At 37.4% G+C, this 25,113-nt stretch overlaps 1 protein-coding gene across 5 annotated transcripts in view; it reads right to left on the bottom strand.

Annotated features, from left to right (window-relative positions):
- The window catches only part of Dmd (dystrophin), a 1,523,318-nt gene that overhangs the window by 17,809 nt on the left and 1,480,396 nt on the right, over positions 1-25,113 (bottom strand). For all 5 annotated transcript variants that reach the window (XM_055607916.1, XM_055607917.1, XM_055607918.1 and 2 more), the window contains 3 exons: positions 20,929-21,172; positions 19,990-20,113; positions 7,300-7,392 (listed from right to left, as the gene is read on the bottom strand). In XM_055607916.1, the coding sequence (XP_055463891.1) occupies positions 7,300-7,392; positions 19,990-20,113; positions 20,929-21,172 (461 nt within the window). The remainder of the gene's footprint in view (positions 1-7,299; positions 7,393-19,989; positions 20,114-20,928; positions 21,173-25,113) is intronic.

The following is a 25,113-nucleotide window of genomic DNA, read 5'->3' as shown; positions in this document are numbered from 1 at the left end:
ACATCAACCCCCAGATACAGCTCCAAGGAGCAACTAGTTATCCCTAACAAAACTGACCAAAACAAGGGACACACAGGTCACAGCAGCACATCATTAAATTTACAGCAAGAAACCCAGAAGCAGGGCAGCTGTCTTCAGGATTTCCCTGGGTGAGAGGAGAGTCCTCTCAACTAACAAAGACCAGTTACCACTCAGGACTCTATCCCTGAGGGGAGCAGCGGCAACTCCTGAAAAAACGCCAGCCATCCAGTGACTATCAACAAAAAGCTGAGAAGACTTCCCTCAAGAAAAACCAGCTTTCTGCCAAGGAGATTCTCTCCACCACAAGACCCCAGGAACCACCAAAAACTAACCACAAACACCTAAGATAGCCCAATGTGTAGAGGCCAGCCTAAAAGCTCAACCAACAAAAGACAGAGTAATATGGCATCTCCAGAACCCAGTTATCCAGGGGCATGTAGCACTGAACACCCCAGCATAACTTAAATCCAAGAAGATGATCTAACAACTATGCTCATGAAGATGTTAACAGAGGAAAAAAATAAAATACGTAAAGACCTAGAGGAAGATAAACTCAAACAGAATATAGCCATTCGTAAAGAAATAGAGGAAGTTACAGCCAAAGAGTTTGTGGTCTTTAGAAAGGAAATGCTAAATCACTGAATGAAATAAAAGAAAGAGGGTTTTGTTCAAACAAACAGCTTAAAGAATTGATGGGAAAACAGGAAAATACAGTCAGACAGGTGAAGGAAATCAACAAAAAGGCTCAAGATCTGAAGATAGATTTGGAAAAATTAAAGAAAACACAAATGGAGGAAATTGCAGAGAGAAAGAACTTAGGGAAGAAAACAGGAACTACAGAGGTTAGCATAACCAATAGACTACAAGAGATGGAAGAAAGAATCTCAGGTGTGGAAGATACAACGGAAGAAATAGATGTATCTGTCAAAGAAAATGTTAAATCTAAAAAATTCCTGACACAGACTGTCCAAGAAATTCAAGACAACATAAAAAGACAAAACCTAAGAATAATAGGAATAGAGGAAAAAGAAGACTCCCTTCTCCAAGGCCAAGAAACTATCTTCAACAAAATCATTGAAGAAAATATCCCCAACTTAAAGGTGAGGCCAATAAGAATTCAAGAGGCCTACAGACCACCGAATAAATTAGACCAGAAAAGAAAACCCTCCCGCCACATAATAATCAAAACAGTAAGTATACAGAACAAAGAAAAAATACTAAGAGCTGCAAGGGAAAAAGGCCAAGTAACACATAATGGCAAACCCATTAGAATCACACCTGACTTTTCAACAGAAACTATGAAAGCCAGAAGGGCTTGGACGGATATCATGCAGACCCTAAAAGAACACACATGTCAGCCCAGGCTACTATACCCTGCAAAACTCTCAGTCCTCATAGACGGAAAAAAAACAAGATATTCAATGACAAAAACAAATTTCAAAAATACCTACACACAAACGCAGCATTACAGAAAACACTAGAAGGGAAAATACAATGAAAGAAAACTAGCTACTTTCAAGAAAACACAGGAAATAGTTAACCTCACTACAGTAAAACAAAAAACCACCAAGCACACAACCTTATGACTGCACGCAACATCAAAATCAAAGGATCTAAAAGCCACTGGTCATTAATCACTCTCATCAATGGACTCAACTCTCCAATAAAAAAGACACAGATTAACAGAATGGAGGCGTAAAAAAAAACCCAGCAATCTGTTGCATACAAGAAACACACCTAAGTCACAAAGATAGACATTACCGGAGGGTAAAGGGTTGGAAGACGACTTTCCAAGCAAATGGACCCAAGAAGCAAGTAGGCGTAGCCATTCTAATATCTGATAAAATAGACTTTCAACCAAAATTAATCAAAAGAGATGGGGAAGGACACTTCATACTCATCAAGGGAAAAATTCCACCAGGAAGACATCACAATCCTGAACATCTATGCCCCAAATACAAGGGCACCCACATTTGTAAAAGAAATATTGATAGAACTTAAAACACATATAGATCCCCAACATTAATAGTGGGAGACTTCAAAACCCCACTCTCAACCAAGGACAGGTTAACAAACAGAAATTAAACAAAGAAACAATGTCTCTGACAGAGGTCATGAATCAAATGGACCTAACAGACATTTATAGAACCTAACAACCAAACACAAAAGAATTTACCTTCTTCTCAGCACCTCATGGAACCTTCTCCAAAATAGACCACATAGTTGGTCACAAAGCAAGCTTCAAAATATACAAGAAGATTGAAATAATCCCTTGTAAATGTCTGATCACAATGGAATAAAGCTAGACTTCAACAACAAAAGAAGTAGCAAAAAGCCTACACACAAATGGAAACTGAACAACTTGCTGCTAAATGACTGCTTGGTCAGGGAAGAAATAAAGAAAGAAATTAAAGTCTTCCTAGAACTCAATGAAAATGAAGACACAACATACCCAAACTTGTGGGACACAATGAAAGCAGTGCTAAGAGGAAAGTTCATAGCACTAAGTGCCTTCAAGAAGAAATTTGAGACAGTGCATTCAAGCAACTTAATGGCTCACTTAAAAACCCTAGAAAATGAAGAAGTAGACACACCAAAAAGGAGTAGACGGCTGGAAATAATCAAACTCAGGGCTGAAATCAATCAAATAGAAACAAATAAAACAATTCAAAGAATCAATGAAACCAAGAGCTGGTTCTTTGAGAAAATCAACAAGATAGATAAACCGTTAGCCAAGCTAACTAAAAGGCAGAGAGACACCATCCAAATGAACAAAATCAGAAATGAAATGGGGGACATAACCACAGACACTGAGGAAATCCAAACAATCATTAGGACTTATTTCAAAAGTCTATATGCCACAAAATTTGAAAATCTAAATGAAATGGACAATATTTTGATCAATTCGACTTACCAAGACTGAATCAGGACCAGGTAAATCAATTAAATAGTCCTATATCCCCCAAGGAAATAGAAGCGGTCATCGAAAGTCTCCCATACAAAAAAAAAGCCCAAAACCAGATGGTTTCAGCACAGAATTCTACCAGACCTTCAAAGAAGTGCTAACTCCAATTCTCTTCAAACTATTCCACAAAATAGAAACAGAAGGAACATTACCAAACTCATTATATGAAGTCACAGTCACATTGGTAACTAAACCTCACAAAGACCCAACAAAGAAAGAGGATTTCAGGTCAATCTCCCTTATGAACATTGATACAAAAATACTCAACAAAATACTTGCAAACCGAATCCAAGAACACATCAAAGATATCATCCACTATGACCAAGTAAGTTTCATCCCAGGCATGCAGCGGTGGTTCAACATACAGAAATCCATCAATGTGATCCACCATATTAACAAACTGAAGAAGAAAAACCACATGATAATCTCCCTAGATGCTGAAAAAGCATTTGTCAAAATCCAACATCCATTCATGTTTAAAGTATTGGAGAATTCAGGGATACAAGGCACATATCTAAACATAGTAAATGCGATATATAGCAAACCTATAGCCAACATCAAACTGAACGGAGAGAAACTAAAAGCAATCCCACTGAAATCAGGGACAAGACAAGGCTGTCCACTCTCTCCATATCTCTTCCACATAGCTCTGGAAGTCCTTGCTAGAGAAATAAGACAGTTGAAGGAGATCAAGGGGATACAGATTGGAAAGGAAGAAGTCAAATTATCACTAGTTGCAGATGATATGATAGTATATGTGAGTGACCCCAAAAACTCTACCAGGGAACTCCTAAAGCTGATAAACACCTTCAGCAAAGTGGTAGGATACAAAATTAACTCAAAAAAATCAGTAGCCCTCCTGCATACAAAAGACAAAAGGGCTGAGAAAGAAATTAGGGAAACAACACCCTTCACAATAGCCACAAATGACATAAAGTACCTTGGAGTAACCCTAACCAAGCAAGTCAAAGATTTGCATGAATAAAATTTCAAGTCTCTGAAGAAAGAAATAGAAGATATCAGAAGATGGAAAGATCTCCCATGCTCATGACTTGGCAGGATTAACATAGTAAAAATGGCCATCTTACCAAAAGCAATCTACAGAGTCAATGCAATTCCTATCAAATTACCAACAGAGTTCTTTACAGAACTGGAAAGAAAAATTCTCAACTTCATATGGAATAACAAGAAACCCAGAATTGCTAAAACAATTCTCTACAATAAAAGATCTTCTAGAGGTATCTCCATCCCTGATCTTAAGGTGTACTATAGAGCAACAGTTATAAAAACTGCATGGTACTGGCATAGAAACAGAATGGTGGATCAATGGAACCAAACAGAGGATCAAGAAATAAACCTACACACTTATATGGACACCTGATCTTTGACAAAGATGCCAAAACCATACAATGGAAAAAAAAGATAGCATCTTCAACAAATGGTGCTGGTCTAACTGGATGTCTACATGTAAAAAAAAATGAAAATAGATCCATACTTATCACCCTGCAGAAAACTGAAGTCCAAGTGGATTAAAGATCTCAACATAAAACTGGACACATTAAATCGGTTAGAAGAAAAAGTGGGAATACCCTTGAACTCATTGGCACAGGAGACAACCTCCTGAACAGAATTCCAACAGCACAGGCTCTAAGAGCAGCAATCAATAAATGAGACCTCATGAAACTGAAAAGCTTCTGTAAAGCAAAAAACACCAACATCAAAACAAAACGACTGCCTACAGACTGGGAAAGAATCTTCACCAACCCTTTATCTGACAGAGGGTAATACCCAGTATATATAAAGAACAAAAGAAGCTGAAAAACAGCAAACCAAGTAATCCAATTATAAACTGGGGAACAGATCTAAACAGAGAACTCTCTGTAGAGGAATATCGAATGGCAGAGAAACACTTAAAGAAATGCTCAACGTCATTAGCCATTAGGGAAATGCAAATCAAAACGACCCTGAGATTACACCTTACACCCATCAGAGTGGCTCAGATCAAAAACTCAAGTGACAACACATGACGGAGAGTTTGTGGAGAAAGGGGAACACTCCTCCACTGTTGGTGGGAATGTAAACTTGTACAACCAGTCTGGTAATCAATCTGGCGCTTTCTCAGTCAACTAGGAATAATGCTTCCTCAAGATCCAGCCATACCACTCCTAGGTATATATCCAAAAGGGGCTCAAGTACACAATAAAGACATTTGCCCAACCATGTTTGTGGCAGCTTTATTTGTAATAGCCAGAAGCTGGAAACAACCCAGATGCCCCTCAACTGAAGAATGGATACAGAAGTTGTGGTACATCTACACAATGGAGTACTACTCTGCAATGAAAAATAAGGAAATCATGCAATTTGCAGGTAAATGGAGGGACCTGGAAAGGATCATCCTGAGCGAGCTGTCCCAGAAGCAGAGGGACATACACGGTATATACTCACTCATATAGACATATAACATAGGATAAACCACTAAACCCTGTATATCCAAAGAAACTAATTAAGAGAGAGGACCCTGACTAAAACTCTCAATCCCCATCCTCAAAGGCAAAGAGGACAGACATGAGAAGAAGAAGAAAACAGGAAACAATCTAGGAACCTGCCACAGAGGGCCTCTGAAAGGCTCTGCCCTGCAGACTATCAAAGCAGACACTGAGACTTATTGCCAACTGTTGGGCAACGTGCAGGGAATCTTATGTAAGAAATGGGAAATAGTATGATCTGGAGAGGACAGGAACCCCACAAGGAGAGCAACAGAACCAGAAAATTTGAATACAGGGGTCTTCCCAGAGACTCATACTCCAACCAAATACCATGCATGGAGATAACCTAGAACCCCTGCACAGATGTAGTCCATGGCAGTTTAGTGTCCAAGTGGGTTACATAGTAATGGGAAGAGGGACTGCCTCTGAGATAATCTGATTGGCCTGCTCTTTGATCACCTCCCCCTCAGGGGAGAGCAGCCTTACCAGGCCACAGAAGATGATAATGCAGCCAATCCTGATGTGATCTTATAGACTAAGATCAGAAGGAAGGAGAGGAGGACCTCCCTATCAGTGGACTTGGGAAGGGGCATGTGGGAAGAAAGGGGAAGGAAGGTAGGACCAGGAGGGGAGGTGGGAGGGGTTTATGGGGGGATACAAAAGGAATAAAATGTAATTAATAAAAACTAAATAAATAAATCCTTCAAACGTTCAAAAAAAAAAGAGTTTTATGTGTTAAAAATCAATCAGTGGTATTCAGCAGTGAAAAGATGGCCGGTACAGACATTTAAAATTAGCTTTCCTGGTAGTTTCTTAGCAACACACTACCAGAACATTATTGCCTTTAATGTGCACTGTACAACGTTCACTCACACATCAAATATCTTGGAAAAGGTCATTGTTAAATGACACTGAAGAAAAAGATGGGGAAAACACACCCTCCTCATTGCCCTTATGGAGACTAACAAAAGCCTCATATTTTACACCTTTCCTTCAGAGCTTGCCCATTAGGGTTGCTAATCACTGGCCACAAAGCTTCATGTTTTCTCCATTCTGCTTTCCTTCTTTCAGCTCACCTCAACTGTTTTTTTTAATAGGTTGATGGGAGGAGGAGTGTTTTACTGACTGTGTCAGATAGATAATAAACCATAACAAGAGCAGTAAAATATCTTTTTGGATGAAGGGAGACATTCACGGCTCATACAGGCTTGTGGGAAAACTCTGTGTGTTAAAATCCTGCTTTTGTATGGGGTGCAAAAATGTACAAGGTCAATGTGATAGAGAAAAAGAATGCCTCTTCCTACAAAGAAGTGAAAAGCTGATAGCCTTACCTTTTGAAATCTAATTATCCCTAAATTGATTTAATGAGGTATGGTACAATTTTCAAACACAAAAAGCATCAGATTGCAAGCCAGAATCCCCACCAATACCACCGCATTTTCCTAGGCCTCACTGTTGCACACTGTAACTTCACACATCCTTGGTAGAGGCACCACAAGGCACCAATTTTCTCATCTTTAAAAGTCACATAATGACTGCTCTTAAATAAAAGGTACCACATAATTAGGTCTTCAAATCAACATGTGAACCAAGTAAAACACTTTTTAAGTACAAGGTGGAATCTTATTTCTAGAAACAATTTGATCGCACAGGTTTTTGAACTCAAAAAAGAGCAAGCCAAAAATCAATACTAAAAATAAAATCTCACCATTAACCCAAATTGGCTTTCTTCTGTCAGCACATGTTGGCTACCAATGGACAAAAATACATCAGTTAGAATGGAGGGGAACTGTGTGGTCTGTGTCTCTTGTAGATATATGTACTTACTTCTTGAACTGGGGAAGGAGTTGTTAAGTTGCTCCATCACTTCTTCCAATCCTGTGCTTGTGTCCTGGGGAGGACTCAGAAGATCTTCCTCACCTTAGTGAAAGAAAAACAGAAAAAGAGCCATCATACTTCTGCCAAGTGCAGACACAGAAAGGGCCTCAATAATATTTTACAAACCACTGTAAGTTCCTTTTACTTGCTCATATACAACATAACATAAAACTCTTCAAGCAATTCTTCAAGCTTGATAATTATGGACTACTACTTTTGTGTGTGAAAATTCATGTGGCAATTTACCTTTGTTATTATTCTTGGGGATGAAAACTCTGTACATATTCAGTAGTTCACATAAAGTCGATAAAACAACTTCTTTTCTTCACTTTTTTAAAATTTGTTTTTATGTATTACAATTTATTCATTTTGTATCCCAGCTGTAGTAGTATGCTCCTTCATCCCTTCCCAATCCCACCCTCCCTCCGTTTTCTCCTCCCATGCTCCTCTCCCAGTACATTGATAAGAGAGGTCCTTTTCCACTTCCTTCTGACCTTAGCCTATCAATTCTCACCAGGACTGGCTGCATTGTCTTCCTCTGTGGCCTGGTAAGACTGCTTAACCCTTGGGAGGGGTGATCAAAGAGCCAGACACTGAGTTCATGTCAGAGACAGCCCCTGTTCCCTTTACTAGGGTACCCACTTAGACACTGAGCTGCCCTGGGCTACATCTGTGCAGGGATTCTAGGATATCTCAATGCACTGTTTATGGTTAGAGTGTCAGTCTCAGAAAAGAACCCTATGCCTAGATATTTTGTTTCTGTTGCTCTCATAGTGGAGCTCCTGTACCCTCCAGGTCTTTTTATCTTTCATAGATTCCCTGCACTCTGCCCAAATTTGGCTATGAGTCTCAGCATTCTGCAAGGTAGAGTCTTTCAGAGGCCCTCTGTGGTAGGCTTCTTTCCTAAAACAACTTTTCTTGAAGACCATTAACAAATGTGAAACTTTTCTTTGAGAGAAAACAATTATTATTGCACATCTGCACTGTGCTTTCTCAGCACAAAAGAATGAAGGTCGTGGAGAAGTAAAAAGAGAAACTAGATTCCTCTTTTTTCCTCTCTTCTCTGCACACATGCAGACATGTGTGAGCACACACATACAGACATACATTTTAAGTTTCTGTCTTCAGAAAAAAAGTGGCAGTTAGTATTTCTAGTTTATTCTTGCATTTTCAAAAGCCTAGTGAAGATGGAGTGAATGAAACATTACCAGAAGAGACAGAACCCTGAACAACTGCAGTGTCAATTACATTTTTTGTTCCATTACTGATGCAAATTTTCGTTGAACTGGGAAATGTAACGCATTTTAATTGCACCAAATCCATGTTCCTGACAGTATGTCTTACAGATTAAATCAGAACAAGCAGAAACACTCAACATCACTGTCAATATATCTGGCAGTTTAATGACATCATAACTGAGTACTAGGAAGTTCATTGTACTGTGTTAAGACCCAGGTACAGTTCAATGATGCGATTGGCAGGACTGTCCCTGAATGACTTTAATTACCTCCCCCTGAGGGGGAAGCAGCATTACCAGGGCACAGAAGAAGACAATGCAGCCACTCCTGATGAGACCTAATTGACTAGGATCAGAAGGAAGGAAAAGAAGTCCTCCCCTATCAGTGGACTTGGTGAGGGGCATGCATGCAGAGGGTGGAGGAAGGGAGGGGTTGGGACAGGAGGAGAGAGAGAACCACAGGGGGGATACAAAGTGAATAAAGTGTAATTAATAAAGAAAAAAAGAAAATAGAATTAAACTGTAAAGTATAACCTAATGGTGTCAGCTCAGTCTATCTTTACTGATAAACTACCCCCCCCATTTCAAAGAGGAGTATCTAATTAAAATGCAAAATTGGTTTGTTTTAATAGAAAGCTTTCCTAACAGTGGTAATTGTACTTTTTCAAACATTTTGGGAGTATTGGAGTTTGAATTCAGGGAGCTATGCATGTTATCAGCTAATGATCTAATAACCATTCTAGTACTTTTAGAATACCTAATACATCTTAAGTTGTATATGAATACATATAATCTGTTTCCTCAGTTTTTTTTTATAGTGTCCAGGTTTCTCATAATGGCTTAACTCACATCTTTGTAAAAACTGAAATGAGACTCATCACATATATGCAGGAGAAAAAGCAAATAGGCTAACTGAAAAGATCTTAGTGCCTAATATATTTTATATCAGATTATATTGAAAAAAATAAAGAAACAGTTAAACGAAACCTGAGAAGAAGTGGAAGAAGAACAGTAGGAGAAAGAAGATAAAAGAGAAGGATGATGCTGAATGTTATCAAAATCCTTTATTATAAAAATGTCATAATAAAACACTTTACACAACTAACATATATTCATGAATATTTTAAAAATAAAGTAGTAGTAATGTGTTGTTAGATACTGGAGGTTTATATTTTAATGTTTTTACAAAAAAAAATTCAAGGGCCTAGAGAGAAGGTTCAACAGTGTGTCTTGTTCTTTTATAGGACCTGAGTGAAGTTCTAGGCACCCATGTTAGTAGTTCACAACAACCTGTAACTATTGCTCCACGTGATCCAACGCTCTGTTTTGTAGGCATTCATCAATTACATAGGCGAGCAAAGGAGTGATGAACACTAAGAAAAGGGTAAGATGCAACTGAGCCAAAGTATTCAGGACTTCAAGGTATGAACCACAAATGTATATAAAGAAAGAGCAACAGACAAAGGAAGAGCACCTACAAAGCTCCTGGGAGGCCAGTGTGTTCAGTTTGCTCTAAGGACAGCAAGAAGGTTACCAGAACCAAAAATGTGATCAAAGGCTAGGAGCAGACCTCTTTCATGGTCCAAGAATGTAGACTTGGTTATGTGACATGTTATGGTAAATGGAATGTTAATGGATATGACATACAGAGAAGCTTAGATTGCTTGTGAGTTGTTGCATTTTCCTTCTTGAGTTTACAAGCCAAACAAAACACACGGTTCAGGCGCCATTTTGACCCATGTAGGATCAGAGACAATGTGAATATTCATGAACTCAATTCACAACCATGGGTGACGTTCAGCAGAGCTCCTGCCAAACTGTAGCCAACTAACAGATATGAATGAAAAACATCCAATTTGAAAATTTTGTGGTTACTTAAAATAACTGTCACTGGTTCTCAACACATAAGAAGAATAAGATTTAAAGATACAGAAATGCTAATTACCACAACTTGATCATTACATGTTATATATGTGAAACAAATTATCATACGGGATCCCATAAATAATGGTAAATACATATTAATTTTAAATTAAAGGTTAAAAAATAAAGATACACTTTGTTTTAATTACCCAGCCCAGTAAGATACCAATATTTATAGTTTTCCTAATAATACACTATACAGCTATAATACGAAAGGAAAAGCAGCATGTTCTACTTATAATAGCCATATTCATGACAATCTTGCTAACTACCAGCTTTTATCATTTATTGCTAAGAAAATGCACACTAAGTGTCAATTTGTGCCCACTTGGAATTTGGCCAGTTACTATCCTTACTTCACTGATTCATTTCCTACTCAAATAGTATATTGTTAGTAATTAAGGGAATTAATGGCAATTCTTTAACATTAAGCCTTCAACTTGATTCTACTACAAATTGATTTTCACGAACATGCCTAAAAATTCTTTTGGGGTTATTAACAATATTCTCTGGCTTTATCTGAAGTTAAGGTTTAGAAATGACTATATCAACACAAATTATTTTCTTTTAAAAATGGAACTGTGACTTAGCAAATTACTTTTTCCTACAAAAGTGAATACATGTGAACACAAATAATCACCATGACATGACTAGTCACTGAATACATTTGCAACACTGACTCACTTAAGAAAAGTGAGTTGTTTTTCAAAATGGATATAATGAGAGAAATTTTGCAATATAAAATCTTTCTCTTACCTTCTGTTTAAAACTATCAATATACAGTATAAATTAACCTGTAACGTATATCGGTATAGATAACTTTTTAAGATTATTTCACCATTTTGGAGAGGGATTTTATCCCATTTTTACCTTCATGTGTTATTACTTCTGCTATTTATATTTTGTCTATCTTGGTTCTCTATAGTTTTTCGATAGAAAAGGTACTATGATTTATTCAATACTCTTCATTTAGGTCCAACTGTGTTTTCCTATTCTAATTAAAAACAATTGTTTTCAATTTTATATACACTATGGAGACCTTCTTTAATAAATTATGGTATGAAAGGATGCCATTGACTATTAGCTTTAAATTATGATAAAAGATAATTTTTAAAATGTCTTAAATATATGGATTTTTTTCCCCGTTCTACATGAAAATATATTGTGCTTAGGGCTGGGGAAATAAATTGGCAGTTAAAAGTAGTACTTTTCTTTGAGAGGTTCTTTGAGAGGACTCAAGTCTACTTCCCAGTAGCCAACTTGTGACTCACAAGTGTCCATAACTCCAGTTCCAAGGAACTCAGCACTCTGTTTTGACCTCTGAAGATAGCAGACATGCACATGGTTGTGGTGGTCTGAATGAAAATGGACCCCATAGGCCTAAAGGTGTAGCTGTGTTGGAGTATGTGTGGCTTTGTTTGAGGAAGTGTGTCACTAGGGGTGGGCTTTGAGGTCTGAGGAGCTCAAGCTAGGCCCAGTGGCTTTCTTCCTGCTGCCTATGGGCACAAATATAGAACTTTAGCTACTTTTCCAACACTATGTCTGTCATGCTTCCCACCTTGATCATAATGGACTAAGCCTTTGAACTGTGAGACAGCCCCCAATGTCTTACTTCATAACAGTTGCCATGGTCATGGTGTTTCTTCATAGTTAAAAACAAAAACAAAAACAAAAACAAAAAAGGAAGGTAGGACAATGGTGCACAGACATGAGGGAAGGCATGAATGCAAATTAACACAAGCACTTTACTATAGGTTTATTGTACTGAGAGTGATCAATTGAGAAAGAAAAGATCAAGAAATTGGCATTAACTTTAAGGAGTTTAACTTTTAGAATTTTCTAGAAGGAGAAAGAAATGCTAATAATTATCTATAATATAGAATAAATTAAATGATATAATGCAAGACAAAACCACATACTCTATGATAAAGTTACAAAGGAAGATCCATTGTATGCAAAAAAAGATAATCCATTTCAAGTTAGTAAAAGCACTGTTTCCATGTTAAATAATTTGGAATTCATTAGTAAAGCAAATCAGGTTTTAGGCCAGGAATAGTAAGATATAATCTGCATAGCTGCAAAGTAACTAAAACACCTGGAAGATGGCTTTAAAAGAGAGGCCAAAGAGAGAGAAACCATTCAGGACAGTATTCATATGTGTTCAAGTAGTAGATGACAAAAGGCTGAATTGGGGCAGAAGCAGCTGACATGAAAAGTTCAACCTTTTTTTCCTGTAGGAATCAAAACAATCTTACATTTATGCTTGGTGGTAGAGTACAGCAAGAGAAAGGAGTGAAAAGGAAAAAAAATAACAAGTGGGGAATTGTTAAAAACATTTCAAAGGTTGAACATAATTTCCTATTGGAATCTTTTTTTAATTTTTTATTAATTACATTTTATTCACTTTGTATCCCCCCATAAACCCTTCCTTTCTCCCCTCCCAGTCTCACCCTCCCTCCCCCTTCTCCCTGCATGCCACTCCCCAAGGGGGAGAGGAAGGAAGGAAGGAAGGAAGGAAGGAAGGAAGGAAGGAAGGAAGGAAGGAAGGAAGGAAAGAAGGAGAGGAAGATGTTTTGGATTCTTTTAATGCAGAAAACACTGATGGATGAAGTCTGGGCTTGAAATCTGGACATAGAGTTATCAACATAGTAGAAGCCAAAGAACAGAAGATCATTCCAGGAAGAATGAAGAAGAATGAGGAGGATGGAGAGAGAGCCTTAAAGTAAGTCTAGATATGACTCACTGATGGAATATGCACAACATTACAGGGTAACCTAAAATGTTTAGCAGAAGAAAAGAAACAAGCAGATCAATTAAGAACTATTCCATTGTGTTTAGGAGAACCCTGGGTAATGATCAATCCTCATTCAGAAAGATAAAGGGGATGAACATAGGAAGAAGGAGAAAACAGGAAACAGAACAGGAGCCTACAACAGAAGGCCTCTGAAAGACTCTACCCAGCAGTGTATCAAAACAGATGCTGAGACTCATAACCAAACATTGAGCAGAGTGCAGGGAATCTTATGAAAGAAGGGGGACATAATAAGACCTGGAGATGACAGGAGCCCCACAAGGAGAGCAACAGAACCAAAAAAATTTGGGCACAGGAGTCTTTTCTGAGGCTGATACTACAACCAAAGACCGTTCATGGAGATAACCTAGACCCCCGCTCAGATGTAGCCCATGGCAGCTCAGTATCCAAGTGGGTACCCTAGTAAGGGGAACAGGGACTGTCTCTGACATGAACTAGGTAGGTGGCTCTTTGATCACCCCCCCTTGAAGGGGGAGCAGCCTTGTCAGGCCACAGAGGAGGACAATGCAATCAGTCCTGGTGAGACCTGATAAGCTAAGTCAGGTGGAAGGGGAGGAGGACCTCCCCTATCTGTGGACTTGGAGAGGGGCATGGCAAGAGATGATGGAAGGAGGGTGGAATTGGGAGGGAATGAGCAAGGGGGCTACAGCTGGGATACAAAGTGAATAAACGGTAATTAATATTTAAATATAAAAATTTAATAAAAAAAGAACTATTCCACAAACATCTTGTCTTGGAACATGTAAACATGCCTGGAAAGTGTTTGAGACTGAAGGAGACTACAGAGACTTGACAGTGATATGGAAATCATGAACTTTCACTGGTAAGGTGAAATAATAATCATAATCATAATAGTGACAGAGAATGTGACTGGCAGAATAGAGCTAGGACAATTGAAGTTACAGGGTCTCAATTTGATTTTGTGGTGCTACACACTGAATTCAGGGCCTTGCACACACACATAAAAGCAATACCTGTCCATGGCCCAAATTTTATTTTCTGAGTAGTAACTCACCATTGGTTATGTAAGAAAATATCTTTCATATTGAAAGACACGGTTTTGAGTCTTTTGGGTAAAATGTTATTTTGTATGAATGAGACACTAAGTGGGTCAGTGAAATGAAATAAGACAACAAAAATGGTGTAAATATAAGTATGATAGAAGTGCACATAAAAGATGGATAAATCCATGTACTATATGAAAAGATATCATTTTAGAGAAATATATAAGTAGATGTCAATATAAACAAAATATTAGTCTAAGGCTATATAAAAACGTAAAGCAACTGAAGCAAAATGTTGAATTAACTGTAATTTTGCTATATATGTTTGTTTTCCTAAATAAAAAAGGAAAAAATCACATATAAATATCTAATATTAACAATAAAATCTGTTTTTAAATGCTTGAGAATTGTTTGATATTTTAAATAAATCAGAAAACATTTTGAGAAGAGTCAGTTTGAGGAGGTCAGGAATTATTGGGTATAAGGAGTTGGTAGGAAGGCATATACATGAGTAGACAGGCCAAGAATGCCAAAAAAAAAAAAAAACTAGCTTTAAAACATATTTATTTGTCTCTTCCAATAAAATGTAAATTCCATTAGCACAACCTCCCAGTAACAATTATAAAGAATACAAACAATGTTAAAAGATTTATCAATGGGAAGTACTTTGTGCTCTGAAGAAGTACAATGGTCCTATGTATCTGGGTGATGGGTGAATATGGCATCCCATAGACAACAAATCTATGAATGCTAAACTCCTTTATAACCTACTCTCATAGAAACGACATGCATTTCCCCATACAGTTTAAATCAGGTCTCCATTACTTGTAACACCTAACACAGATGTAAATGCTAATTGTTACATTATTATCCAATTCAGGGAATAGTGACCTCCAAATATCTATGTTTCATTACAAACGGACATCCCCTCCCCAAATATTTCCAAGTTTGTTTGGTTAAGCACATAATATAGAACTCTCAGATGTGAAGGGCCAAATGTAGTTGAATTCTTAAACAGATAACTTGGTATGATTTCTACAATACTTCACTTGAAAGAAAATGATTGGGGCTGTGTTTTTTTTTAATATTATCTTTATCTGTAATATAACTCAGCCAATCCCATCCTTACCACATCTCAAGAGCTGAAAGCACAGGAACACATATCACTGTTATTTAAACATTTGGAACCACCCTTTTCAAAGTTCCTCTATTCCCTTTTATTAAATAAACTTGGCTTTATTTAATGAAATAAATTCAATAAAAAATCACCTTTGAATTTAGCCTTTTCTTTCAGAAAACAAGACTTTTAACATATCCTACCAATTTTATATAGGCAAGTTTTCTCTTACTCTGTTGTAGGCACTGGCATATAGCACTTCTCTCCCTGTATTCAGTTCAGCCAGAATATTCTTGGTTCTACAAATCATCAGTACCACAGCCTATTATTTACTTTTATTTGAGTGCTTTAACAAGTATGCTGCCTCTTAAATGTTGACAAACTTAATAATTAATGCTTCTAAACATCCAGAGTTCTGAGGCTCAGCATTAAAATATGCAAATCAACTTCTCATGCATTACTTCAAAGAGAAGGAAAACCCTGAAGTAGGAAATCACAGATACTAAAGCTCATCTGCTTTCAGAATTTATTGACTTCTCAAAGGTGTGCAGTATATTTTCATGCTTTATGCTATAATTCACACTTCCAAAAGTCCATTAGCTGTATTCAGATCTCATGGGCAAAAGGAAAATCTGACAGAGATTTCCCTTAATGAGTGAGGTGTAGTAAAGAAAACAGCCTCAAACATATGCTCTTCTGCGTGAGAATGACCGGACCCTTGCTTTCTTGTAAGGTTTACTTCTCTGGACCTAGATGTGCCCTTTGCTCTAGATTCTTGAACATCACTGGATTTGCTTCAACTATTCTATTTTTCCTCTGGCATACTTATCTTCTTACAGCCCTCATCTACCTTTTTCAACATCTAAGAATGTCTGTTATCATTCCAATGATCTCAGTACCCTGCTAATGATTTGCCCAATCCTCACTGTATCCCAAGTGAACTATGTATACTCTAATCTTTTCAATGTTCTCCATGTAGCACCCTTAGAAGCTGAATGGGAACCTATACCTTTTATACTTAAATGTAGGAAGAGCTTGAAACTATTGCTGTTATCCCATCAATTCAACTTTCCTGACCACAATCTCACTGCTCAGACCACAATCTATCTATTCTCATTTTTACCCCATGTCCCTCATTTTTTAAGAGAGTGTCTCACTGTAGCCCCTGGCTATCCTAGAATTCACTGTGTAAACCCAGCTGGCCTGGAACTTGCAGCAATCTCCATGCTTTTACTTCTCAGCTTTGGGATTACAAGTGTGAGTCACAACATCCAGCTTCACAATGTAATCTCTTGATCTTCTACTATAACTAATTCATACCTTCAACCTTAGTTTTCCACCCTTAAAATCTGAGTTTAGTATTTTGTCTCTCTTTGGTCTAGCCCATGGATCATCTCAAACATGAATTCCTACACAAGGCTTTGAAAGACAGGAAGTCCTTTGTGAGTTAATACTTGTTTGGTTTGGAGGAGGGTTGTTGTTTTTAAGCTGTGGTGTCATTATTTTGCTTAGTAACTTCTCAAATTGATCCTCCCTCCTCAGGCTTCAGAGTGTCTGAGACTGCAGGTATGTTATTAAATTAAGAGCTTCCAGAAAATAGTGGGAATCCCAACGATAACTGGCTTAGGACTGCGAAAAAGAAATAGACTTATGAGTTTGAGTCATACTTACTCACTCATTAAAAAGGAGAACAGATCAAATACTGGTGGCATTCATGAAATATGATTGTCTAACAGTACAGAAAAAACAATGAGCATGACAAGTGCTGTCATAACCATTCATTACACTGAACAATAGCTTCCTCATTTTACTCTTCTTTTATCATGTATGCTTCAAAAACTAAAGCATTCTTTTTTATTTTTTTAATTCTTTATTAATTACACTTTATTCACTTTGTATCCCCCCTGTGGTTCTCTCCCTCCTCCCCTTTCAATCCGTCCCTTCCTCCCCCATCTGCACGCATGCCCTTCCCCAAGTCCACTGATAGGTGAGGTCTTCCTTTCCTTCCTTTTGATCCTAGTCTGTTAGGTCTCGTCAGGATTGTCTGCATTGTCTTCTGTGGCCTGGTAAGGCTGCTCCACCCTCAGTGGGAGGTGATTAAAGAGCAGGCCAATCGGTTCATGTCAGAGACAGTCCCTGTTCCTATTACTGTGGAACCCACTTGGACACTGAACTGCCATGGTCTACATCTGTGCAGGGGTCCTAGGTTGTCTCCATGCATGGTCCTTGCAAGAGAACCAAAAATCTGAGCACAGGGGTCTTTCCTGAAACTGATACTCCAACTATAGCATTCTTAGAACCCAGTTCTGTGCAGAGATTCCCAATGAAGAATTAATGACATAAGACCATGCTAAACCCTTATCATTTCCTCTCCAAATTCAACTAACTTTATCTTGAGCTCTCATTCAAGGGGGGGTTAACTTTCAACTTGGCAGAATCTATAATCATCTAGGAGACAAATATGTAGGCATGTCTGCGAGGAAGATTTAGAATGGGTTAATTGATGTGGGAAGACTCATCCTAAATGTAGGTGATCTCTTGCCCCTGGCTGGGTTTAGGGGCTGACTATAAAAAAGGAGAATGTGAGCTAACCACCAGCATTCATTTCTTCTTATTTCCTAACAGGGTATGTAACATGATGGGCTTCCTCAAGTTTCTGCAGTCAAGACTTCTCCATTTTAAGAGACTGTACCCTCAAACTAAGACAAAATAAACCCTTTCACCCTTAAGCAATGGGGAAAGTAAATAATAAAAAAAAAAATCTAAGAGTTTCTTTCCTTTCCTGAAATCTCATTCCTTTTCAATGGTCAACTTCCCTTCTCTGAAAAGGCCACTCATTCATAGTGATCTAACTGGCTGTAATTAAATTTCATTTCCACAGGCTCCTTTAGGTTTCATTTTTTGAGCATATCTTCCTTAAAGCAGTATCTACTTCTCAGTCCTTTACTACCCCATTACTCAAATAAAGGTTGTTCTTATAGCTTTGTCAAGAGAACACTGCTTAGGGTCACCTAAAAAAGGAGTCTCAACTCAAGAATCGTCCAGAAAGACAGGCCAGTGAAGAAGTCTGTAGGGGACTGTGTTGATTGTAAATTGGTGCAGGAGGGCCCCGACTACTGTGGGCAGCACCATTCTTTAGAATGAAGGCCCTTGCTTTACAAGAAAGTTAGGTAAGTGTGGGTCTATGCACAAGAAAAGAGAATTTTTCAGTAGTTTCTGCTTTGAGTTCCTGTTCGAATTCTTGCCCTGACCTCCCTCGAAGATAGACTGGAAGACATAAACTGAAACAAATACTTATTCCCCTAGACTGTTTTCAGTCATAGCTTTTATCATAGCAACAACAAAGAAAAACAGAACAAAGGTCTTCCCCAAAGTACTGTATACAGACACCTTTTTTTTTCTATGTTTTTCATTTCATATCTTTCAGCAGTCAAATCAAAGGATGTGCATTTTAATTCAAGAAGTCAGCTATTTGCTCAAATGCATTACAAAACAATCAAATATTATACTCCTGGGGGGCTAGAAAGATGGCTTAGTGATTAAGAGTGTTTGCCGCTCTTGCAGAGAATCAGAGTTCATTTCTCAACAACAATGTCAAGTGGCTCACAACCAACAGTAATTTCAGTTCCAGGGGCTACAATGCCCTCTTCTGGCATCTACACACACATATAAATACTAATACACATATTTTAGAAACATTACAATACTGAAGTTGGGAGTATAGTTCTGTGGTAAAGTACTTGCAAAATGCCTAAGGTCCTATGTTCTATCCATAGCATGGGGAGAGGGGAACAACAACAACAACAACAACAACAACAGAAACCTCATCTATACTGACAACCAAATCTCATTTCTTCCCCTTCACAGTCAGTTCCTAGGTCCTAGAAACTCTATTTACAGAGAATAGTTTCATAGATGCCTCCTCCCATTTCTCTCAAATGTAGACTCTCAGAATTCTTATATCATGGACTGAACAAACACTCCCTAACTGGTGTATCCATCTAGAAGTGTTTTTCTTTGGGAAGATGAAGGTTCCAGAATACATCTTTTAAGAAGTATTTTTTCAGATATTCTCACCTGTGATATGATTTTCAGACGTTCTTTGACATGAAATGAGTTAAGCATCCCTATAATGTGACTGTCTTTCCTCTGCAGACTTACAGTTCTTTACTTCTGGCTTGAAGTCCTATCTTTCTATTTAATTAATCACACTACTTGCTGTTTCTTGCCACTATAAAGACTTCAGACCTTCATTTACATTATTCCCACTTCAAGGTATATTTGATCTTTATTCCAACTTTTGGAATCATTCATAAATATCAATTGGCCATCAAGCCTTCTCTTTTCAGTAACTATGTTGTACTACTCTGCTTTGTCCTAAGTAACCAGGAAGTCGGCTTATTAAGCTCAAGAATCACCTCAACCGCTAAGGCATGTTTGATGATGGTGTTAGAAAATTTACTTCAAGATTTGTACTGGTAGCAGAATTTTTAATTTCTCAGATATTATGGGTAACTAATTCTGGAAGGAAGTAGGTGATACTTACCCATAGATTCTGAAGTTTGACTGCCAACCACTCGGAGCAGCATAGGCTGACTGCTATCTGACCTCTGCAGAGAGGTAGAAGGAGAGGAAAGCGTGGTACCATTCACCTTGGCCTCAGCCTGGGGCTAAAGTTTGCAACAGAAGAAAAGTATTGTTTTTCATAATAATCTCAGAAAATTATAGGAATTCTACAGACTCAAAAATAGAATTATTATTATAGATAGTCAGGACTCAGACATTATTACTATTCCTATTTAGAAACACCCCAGAAATAAAAGAATATGGAATATTTTATTGTTGATATGATCCATGGCTATGTCTTTACATCTGAACTCTGATCTATTATAAAAAATCCTAAAAAATATTGATATGATAGGGTAAGGAATAAGTCACCAAATTTAAAGGCTTAAGAGATTGAGAAAGCCAAGTGAGAAGAGAGAGCATATACCCCTCCAAAATAATAGAGAATTGATATTTTGGAGAAGTATTAAGTAACACAATAGATACATTATTTTAAAGTATTAAATTCTCAGAAAACCTACAGCATGTCTGGCCAGAGTCTGTTTTAATGCTATATTCTCCTAGGTTCCCAGTGAAATGCACAAATCTTTAATTTATGTGTTGGTGATTGGGGCAAAATACCCAATAGTATACCACAAAATATAACTAATTTTAAATAAGAGAACTTCATTTCAAACAGTCTGAAAATTAATTTACAGAAAATGACTGACATATCTAAAATGCATTTAATTAGTAAAAAATAAATGAATGGAAAACAAACCAAAATCAAATTACATTTGGAGAGGAAATGATTTTGCAAATATATTGAAAAATACTTTAAAGCTGAAGCACAAATATGTGAGTTCTCCCCTTTAGTTTTGTTTAAAAGAGGAAAGTGAAAGTTTGTAACTAGCCAATATTAGAGAGCTGGGGACCTTACTTGCTCCAGGAGCTGCCTCAGTCTATGTAACTGTGACTCCAGCTGTTTATTGTGGTCTTCCAGGATTTGCATCCTGGCTTCCAGGCGTCCTTTGTGTTGACGCAGTAGCTTGGCCTCAGCAATGAGCTCAGCATCCCTGGGACTCTGGGGAGAGGTGGGCATCATCTCAGGAGGAGACGGCAGTGGGGATAGGCCTTTATGCTCATGCTGCTGCTTTAGACGATCGTACTCTGCTTGCAGATTCCTGTAAGTATCAGAGGTTAAGAACAAAAAACAAAGGAAGAAAAATTAAAATGGTCTCTTGATGTCATATAACTGGCATTCCGATGAGTTTGACCAACACCAAAGAACAGCAAGGAAAAGAGAGGCACTAATGAATGGTTTATATGGTGATCTTACCAATATTAAAGGAACAAAATAAAATTGGAAGCTTTAGACTGGTGTATGAGAAAAGATCCTTTTCAGTTGTTTTATGTCATACTAAAAGACTCATGGGTGCTATGTTCATATAAGTAAGCAGCAGAAGATTTAATCACTTTGTAAATATTTCTATATAATGTAAGATCAAAATTTTATGCCTCTATTAAGACTAATTTTCTTTTGAAAAAAAACCAAAATGTCAACAGAAATGTACAAGTATGCACACATACACACACAACATAATCATGTACTCATCACCCTGCTTTAATAAAATTTAACACCTGCCATAATTTCTGCAAAAGCATTTGGTCTTGGGTGAGTTTTTTTTTTCTTTTGCTTTGCATGTATGCTATGTTGGAATAGAATCAAGGGTTCTGAACATTTCCATATTTTTTTAAAGAAATAAAATTCAGCATCCAAATCTGAAGCCACCCCAATATACCTTATCAATCCTATACAACGCCATACTGAATTCTATGTCCATCAATACCACACATGTAGTCATGTGTTACCTTGAAATGAAGATGCTATTACTGGTAGTTCTTTTAGAAAACAAAATACTTATTTTGTGTGATTAAATCTAGTATCATTATTTTGCAATGTTCTTAAATATTACATTTAAGAACTTTATGTTGAAGAATATACATACCGTTATGAGTGGCTTTTGGCCTTCAACATCATTTTTGCAGCTGTATCTATGTTGATACATAATCATGTATTACTTTACAGCTATAAAGTTTTATCTTGTTGCTTGAATATGTCCAAGTTCTCAGTTTCCCACCATTACAAAACATGATGCAATGAACTTCCTTACAGGAGTCTCTTTGGAAACCAGTTTAAAGGATTCTATAAAATACATCTTGATGTGGGATTTGGAGGTCCTTGTAACATCTTCATATACTGCACCAAAGCGCTCTCATAAATGGTTTTACCAATTTATTGTCTCAGCAGTAGTGAATGCCACTTTCCTGTTCCCATACTCTTATAAAAAAATCTTGCTGTTAGCAGACCTTTCCATTGTGGACCTGCTGCTGCTGCTGCCGTTTGGGAAGGCTATAGAACATTTAAAAGGTAAAGCTCAGCTGAAGGTATTAGGGCAAAATAAGTAGGCCTTGAGCCTTTGCAGGCAGTGCTGGAAGTTCTGGTGAACTTTTTTATCCTTATTAAAACTCTTTATTTTAATAAGAGATGTCTATCCTTTATAAGTTAATATGTATAGTACATATTAGCTCCTTCAATTATATTAATTTGCTTTTAGACTTGCTTATTTTCCTTTTGTGTAAGAGTATTTGGCATGAATATATATACATATACATATATATTCACCCCCACACACATATATATATAGATGTACATACATATACATATTCATGAATACATATGTATCATATGCATGTCTGGTGCCTGCAGAGGTCAGAGTAGGGCATTGTTTCCTCTTGATGGTTGTGAGCTGCCATGTGGGTGCTAATAGTTGAACTTGGGTCCTCTGTAAAAACAAGTGCTCTTAACTGCTGAGCCAGCTTTCCAGCCCATCTTGCCGTATCTCAGTGCATATTTAGTTTTGTGAATATTCTGTAGTATAAAAACAAATTTCAAAATATTTCTTCACAGTTTTTGTTTTTATGTTTGGCTTAAGATCATCTTCTTTACACTTACATTCTAAAACTTAAAATTGTGGGCCAGGCCCTATTGCTGATGAAAACACCTACATAACTCATTGAACAAGGAGAAACCAAACTGGTACCTGACTAGAGCCTTCATCTCTACTGAGTAGTGTTTATCGTACTGAAAAGTACACTGCATGCTACCAAAGGAGAAATGTAAACACCAACCCAGCTACAAACTGTTTGATCTACAATGGTGAACTGATGCAACAGTAGCACAAAAGTTGTGGGAATAGCCAGCCACTGTGTATTATGGTTTAAGGGCCACTCCATAAGATGGAAACCATGGCTCATATTGCTCAGGTGGCCAAGGACCTGAGACCAGATAGACAATGGACCTAAAAGAAAACCAAATACTACTGTTCTGCTAAAGGAACATAGCAATAAAATGACTCATGATATTCTTCTACATCCATAGATAAGAGTCTTGCTCAGCCATCATCAGAGAAGCTTCCTCCTGCAGTAAGTACATGAGAACAAATACAGAGACCTACAAATGGACAATGTTCAGGGAGTGAGAGACTATGGAACACTCAGTCCTAAATATCTCCATCAAATCCTACCCCTGAGGGCTCATGAAGTTTTGTAGAGGAGGATGCAGAAAGACTGTAAGAGCCAGTAAGAGCCAGTGAGGACGGAAGGCACCCATGGAACAAAGCCTTTTAAGTACTATAGGACTGATATACATATGAACTCCCTGAGGCTGTTGCAGCATACACAGAGCCTGCATAGTTCTAAGCCAGTTGGTTTCCTAGTGCTGAGTGGAGAAGTGGATACAAATCCCCATCTCCAATTGACAATAGCTCACAAAGGAAAAATTAGTCTTTTCCAGTGGTGTCTCACTGGGTACACAAACCACACTTAAGGGCAGGCCCGATGACCAGCAGTAGATATTCAACACAAAATGAATTCAGTGGTATTTTTGGAAGGTTTTTGTCTCATAGTGATTTGTTTGGGCATTTTTTTTAACCTCACAGATCTTTTACTTATATATCATAGTTTCTGATTTTGTGTTTTTATGGGATTTCTGTGTGTGCAAGTGTGTGTGTGTGTGTGTGCATATGTTTCTTGTGCTTTTCCTTTGGCTCTTTTTTTCCCCCTGCATTGTTTGTTTGTCCTATTTAGGGGTGTGTGTGTGTTTGTTTGTGTGTGTGTGTGTGTGTGTTTGTGTGTGTGTTTAGTTGCTGGTTTGTTTTCTAATGAGAGATAAAGAAAGAAAGGATGTGGTTTGGTTGGGTGGGGAGGATCTGGGAGGAGCTAGGGGTGGGAAACAATGATCAAATATATTGTACTAAAATCTATTTTCAACGAGAGTTAAAATTATATATAAATGCACATGGTCTAGACAGATGGCTTAAAAGGTAAAGTTTGCAGCCAAACTTGAGGACCTGAATTCAATCAGTGGAACTCAAATACTGGAAAGAACCAACTTCTAAAATTTGTCTTCTGACCTCCTTATATGTGCTGTTGCAATATGACCCTCTCCCAGCCCCCCACCCCCAAATAAATAGCATGTTCTTAAATTTTAAAATTATTACCTTTTTCATTTGGGACTTTCAACTTTCGACAATCTATTTTTGTGTATAGTGTGAACATATGACTTAATTTGACTTTATCAGCATTATAGTTATTCCATTACTGTGTTTGATTTCTGACATTGCCTCTGCAATATATCAAGTGTCCATCAAGAGATAGTTGTGCTTCTGAGTTCCATTCTATTCTATTCCATTGCTTTGTATAACTTTACATTTATTTCTGCCTGGTTGGACTTCACATTTCCACTCCATTCTTCCTTAAAATTATCTAAGCTATTCTAATCTCTCTGATCTTCTGTATGATTTTAGTATCAAATTTTCATATTTCATGAAAATCCCTGATCATATTTTGGGTTTGAATTATATTGAACTTAGATATTAAAACAGGAAGAACAGAGTTCATATAGTTGAGTTTTCATATACAAGAACGGGGTAAAGTTCCTCATTATTGTTGTCTTATATCTACATTATTTTATATCCACAGTTTTGTGTGTCTCTTTTTTTCTTGCTGTTTTAAAATTGTTTTTTGTAATTGTTATGAAGACAGTACTCAGTATGTAACCCTC

Source organism: Psammomys obesus, unplaced genomic scaffold (genome assembly GCF_907164565.1).
Source record: "Psammomys obesus unplaced genomic scaffold, mPsaObe1.curated_primary_1811, whole genome shotgun sequence".
NCBI classification, from domain to species: domain Eukaryota; kingdom Metazoa; phylum Chordata; class Mammalia; order Rodentia; family Muridae; genus Psammomys; species Psammomys obesus.
Note: the sequence above shows the minus strand (reverse complement) of the source record. Positions and strands in the feature narration are given on the sequence as shown.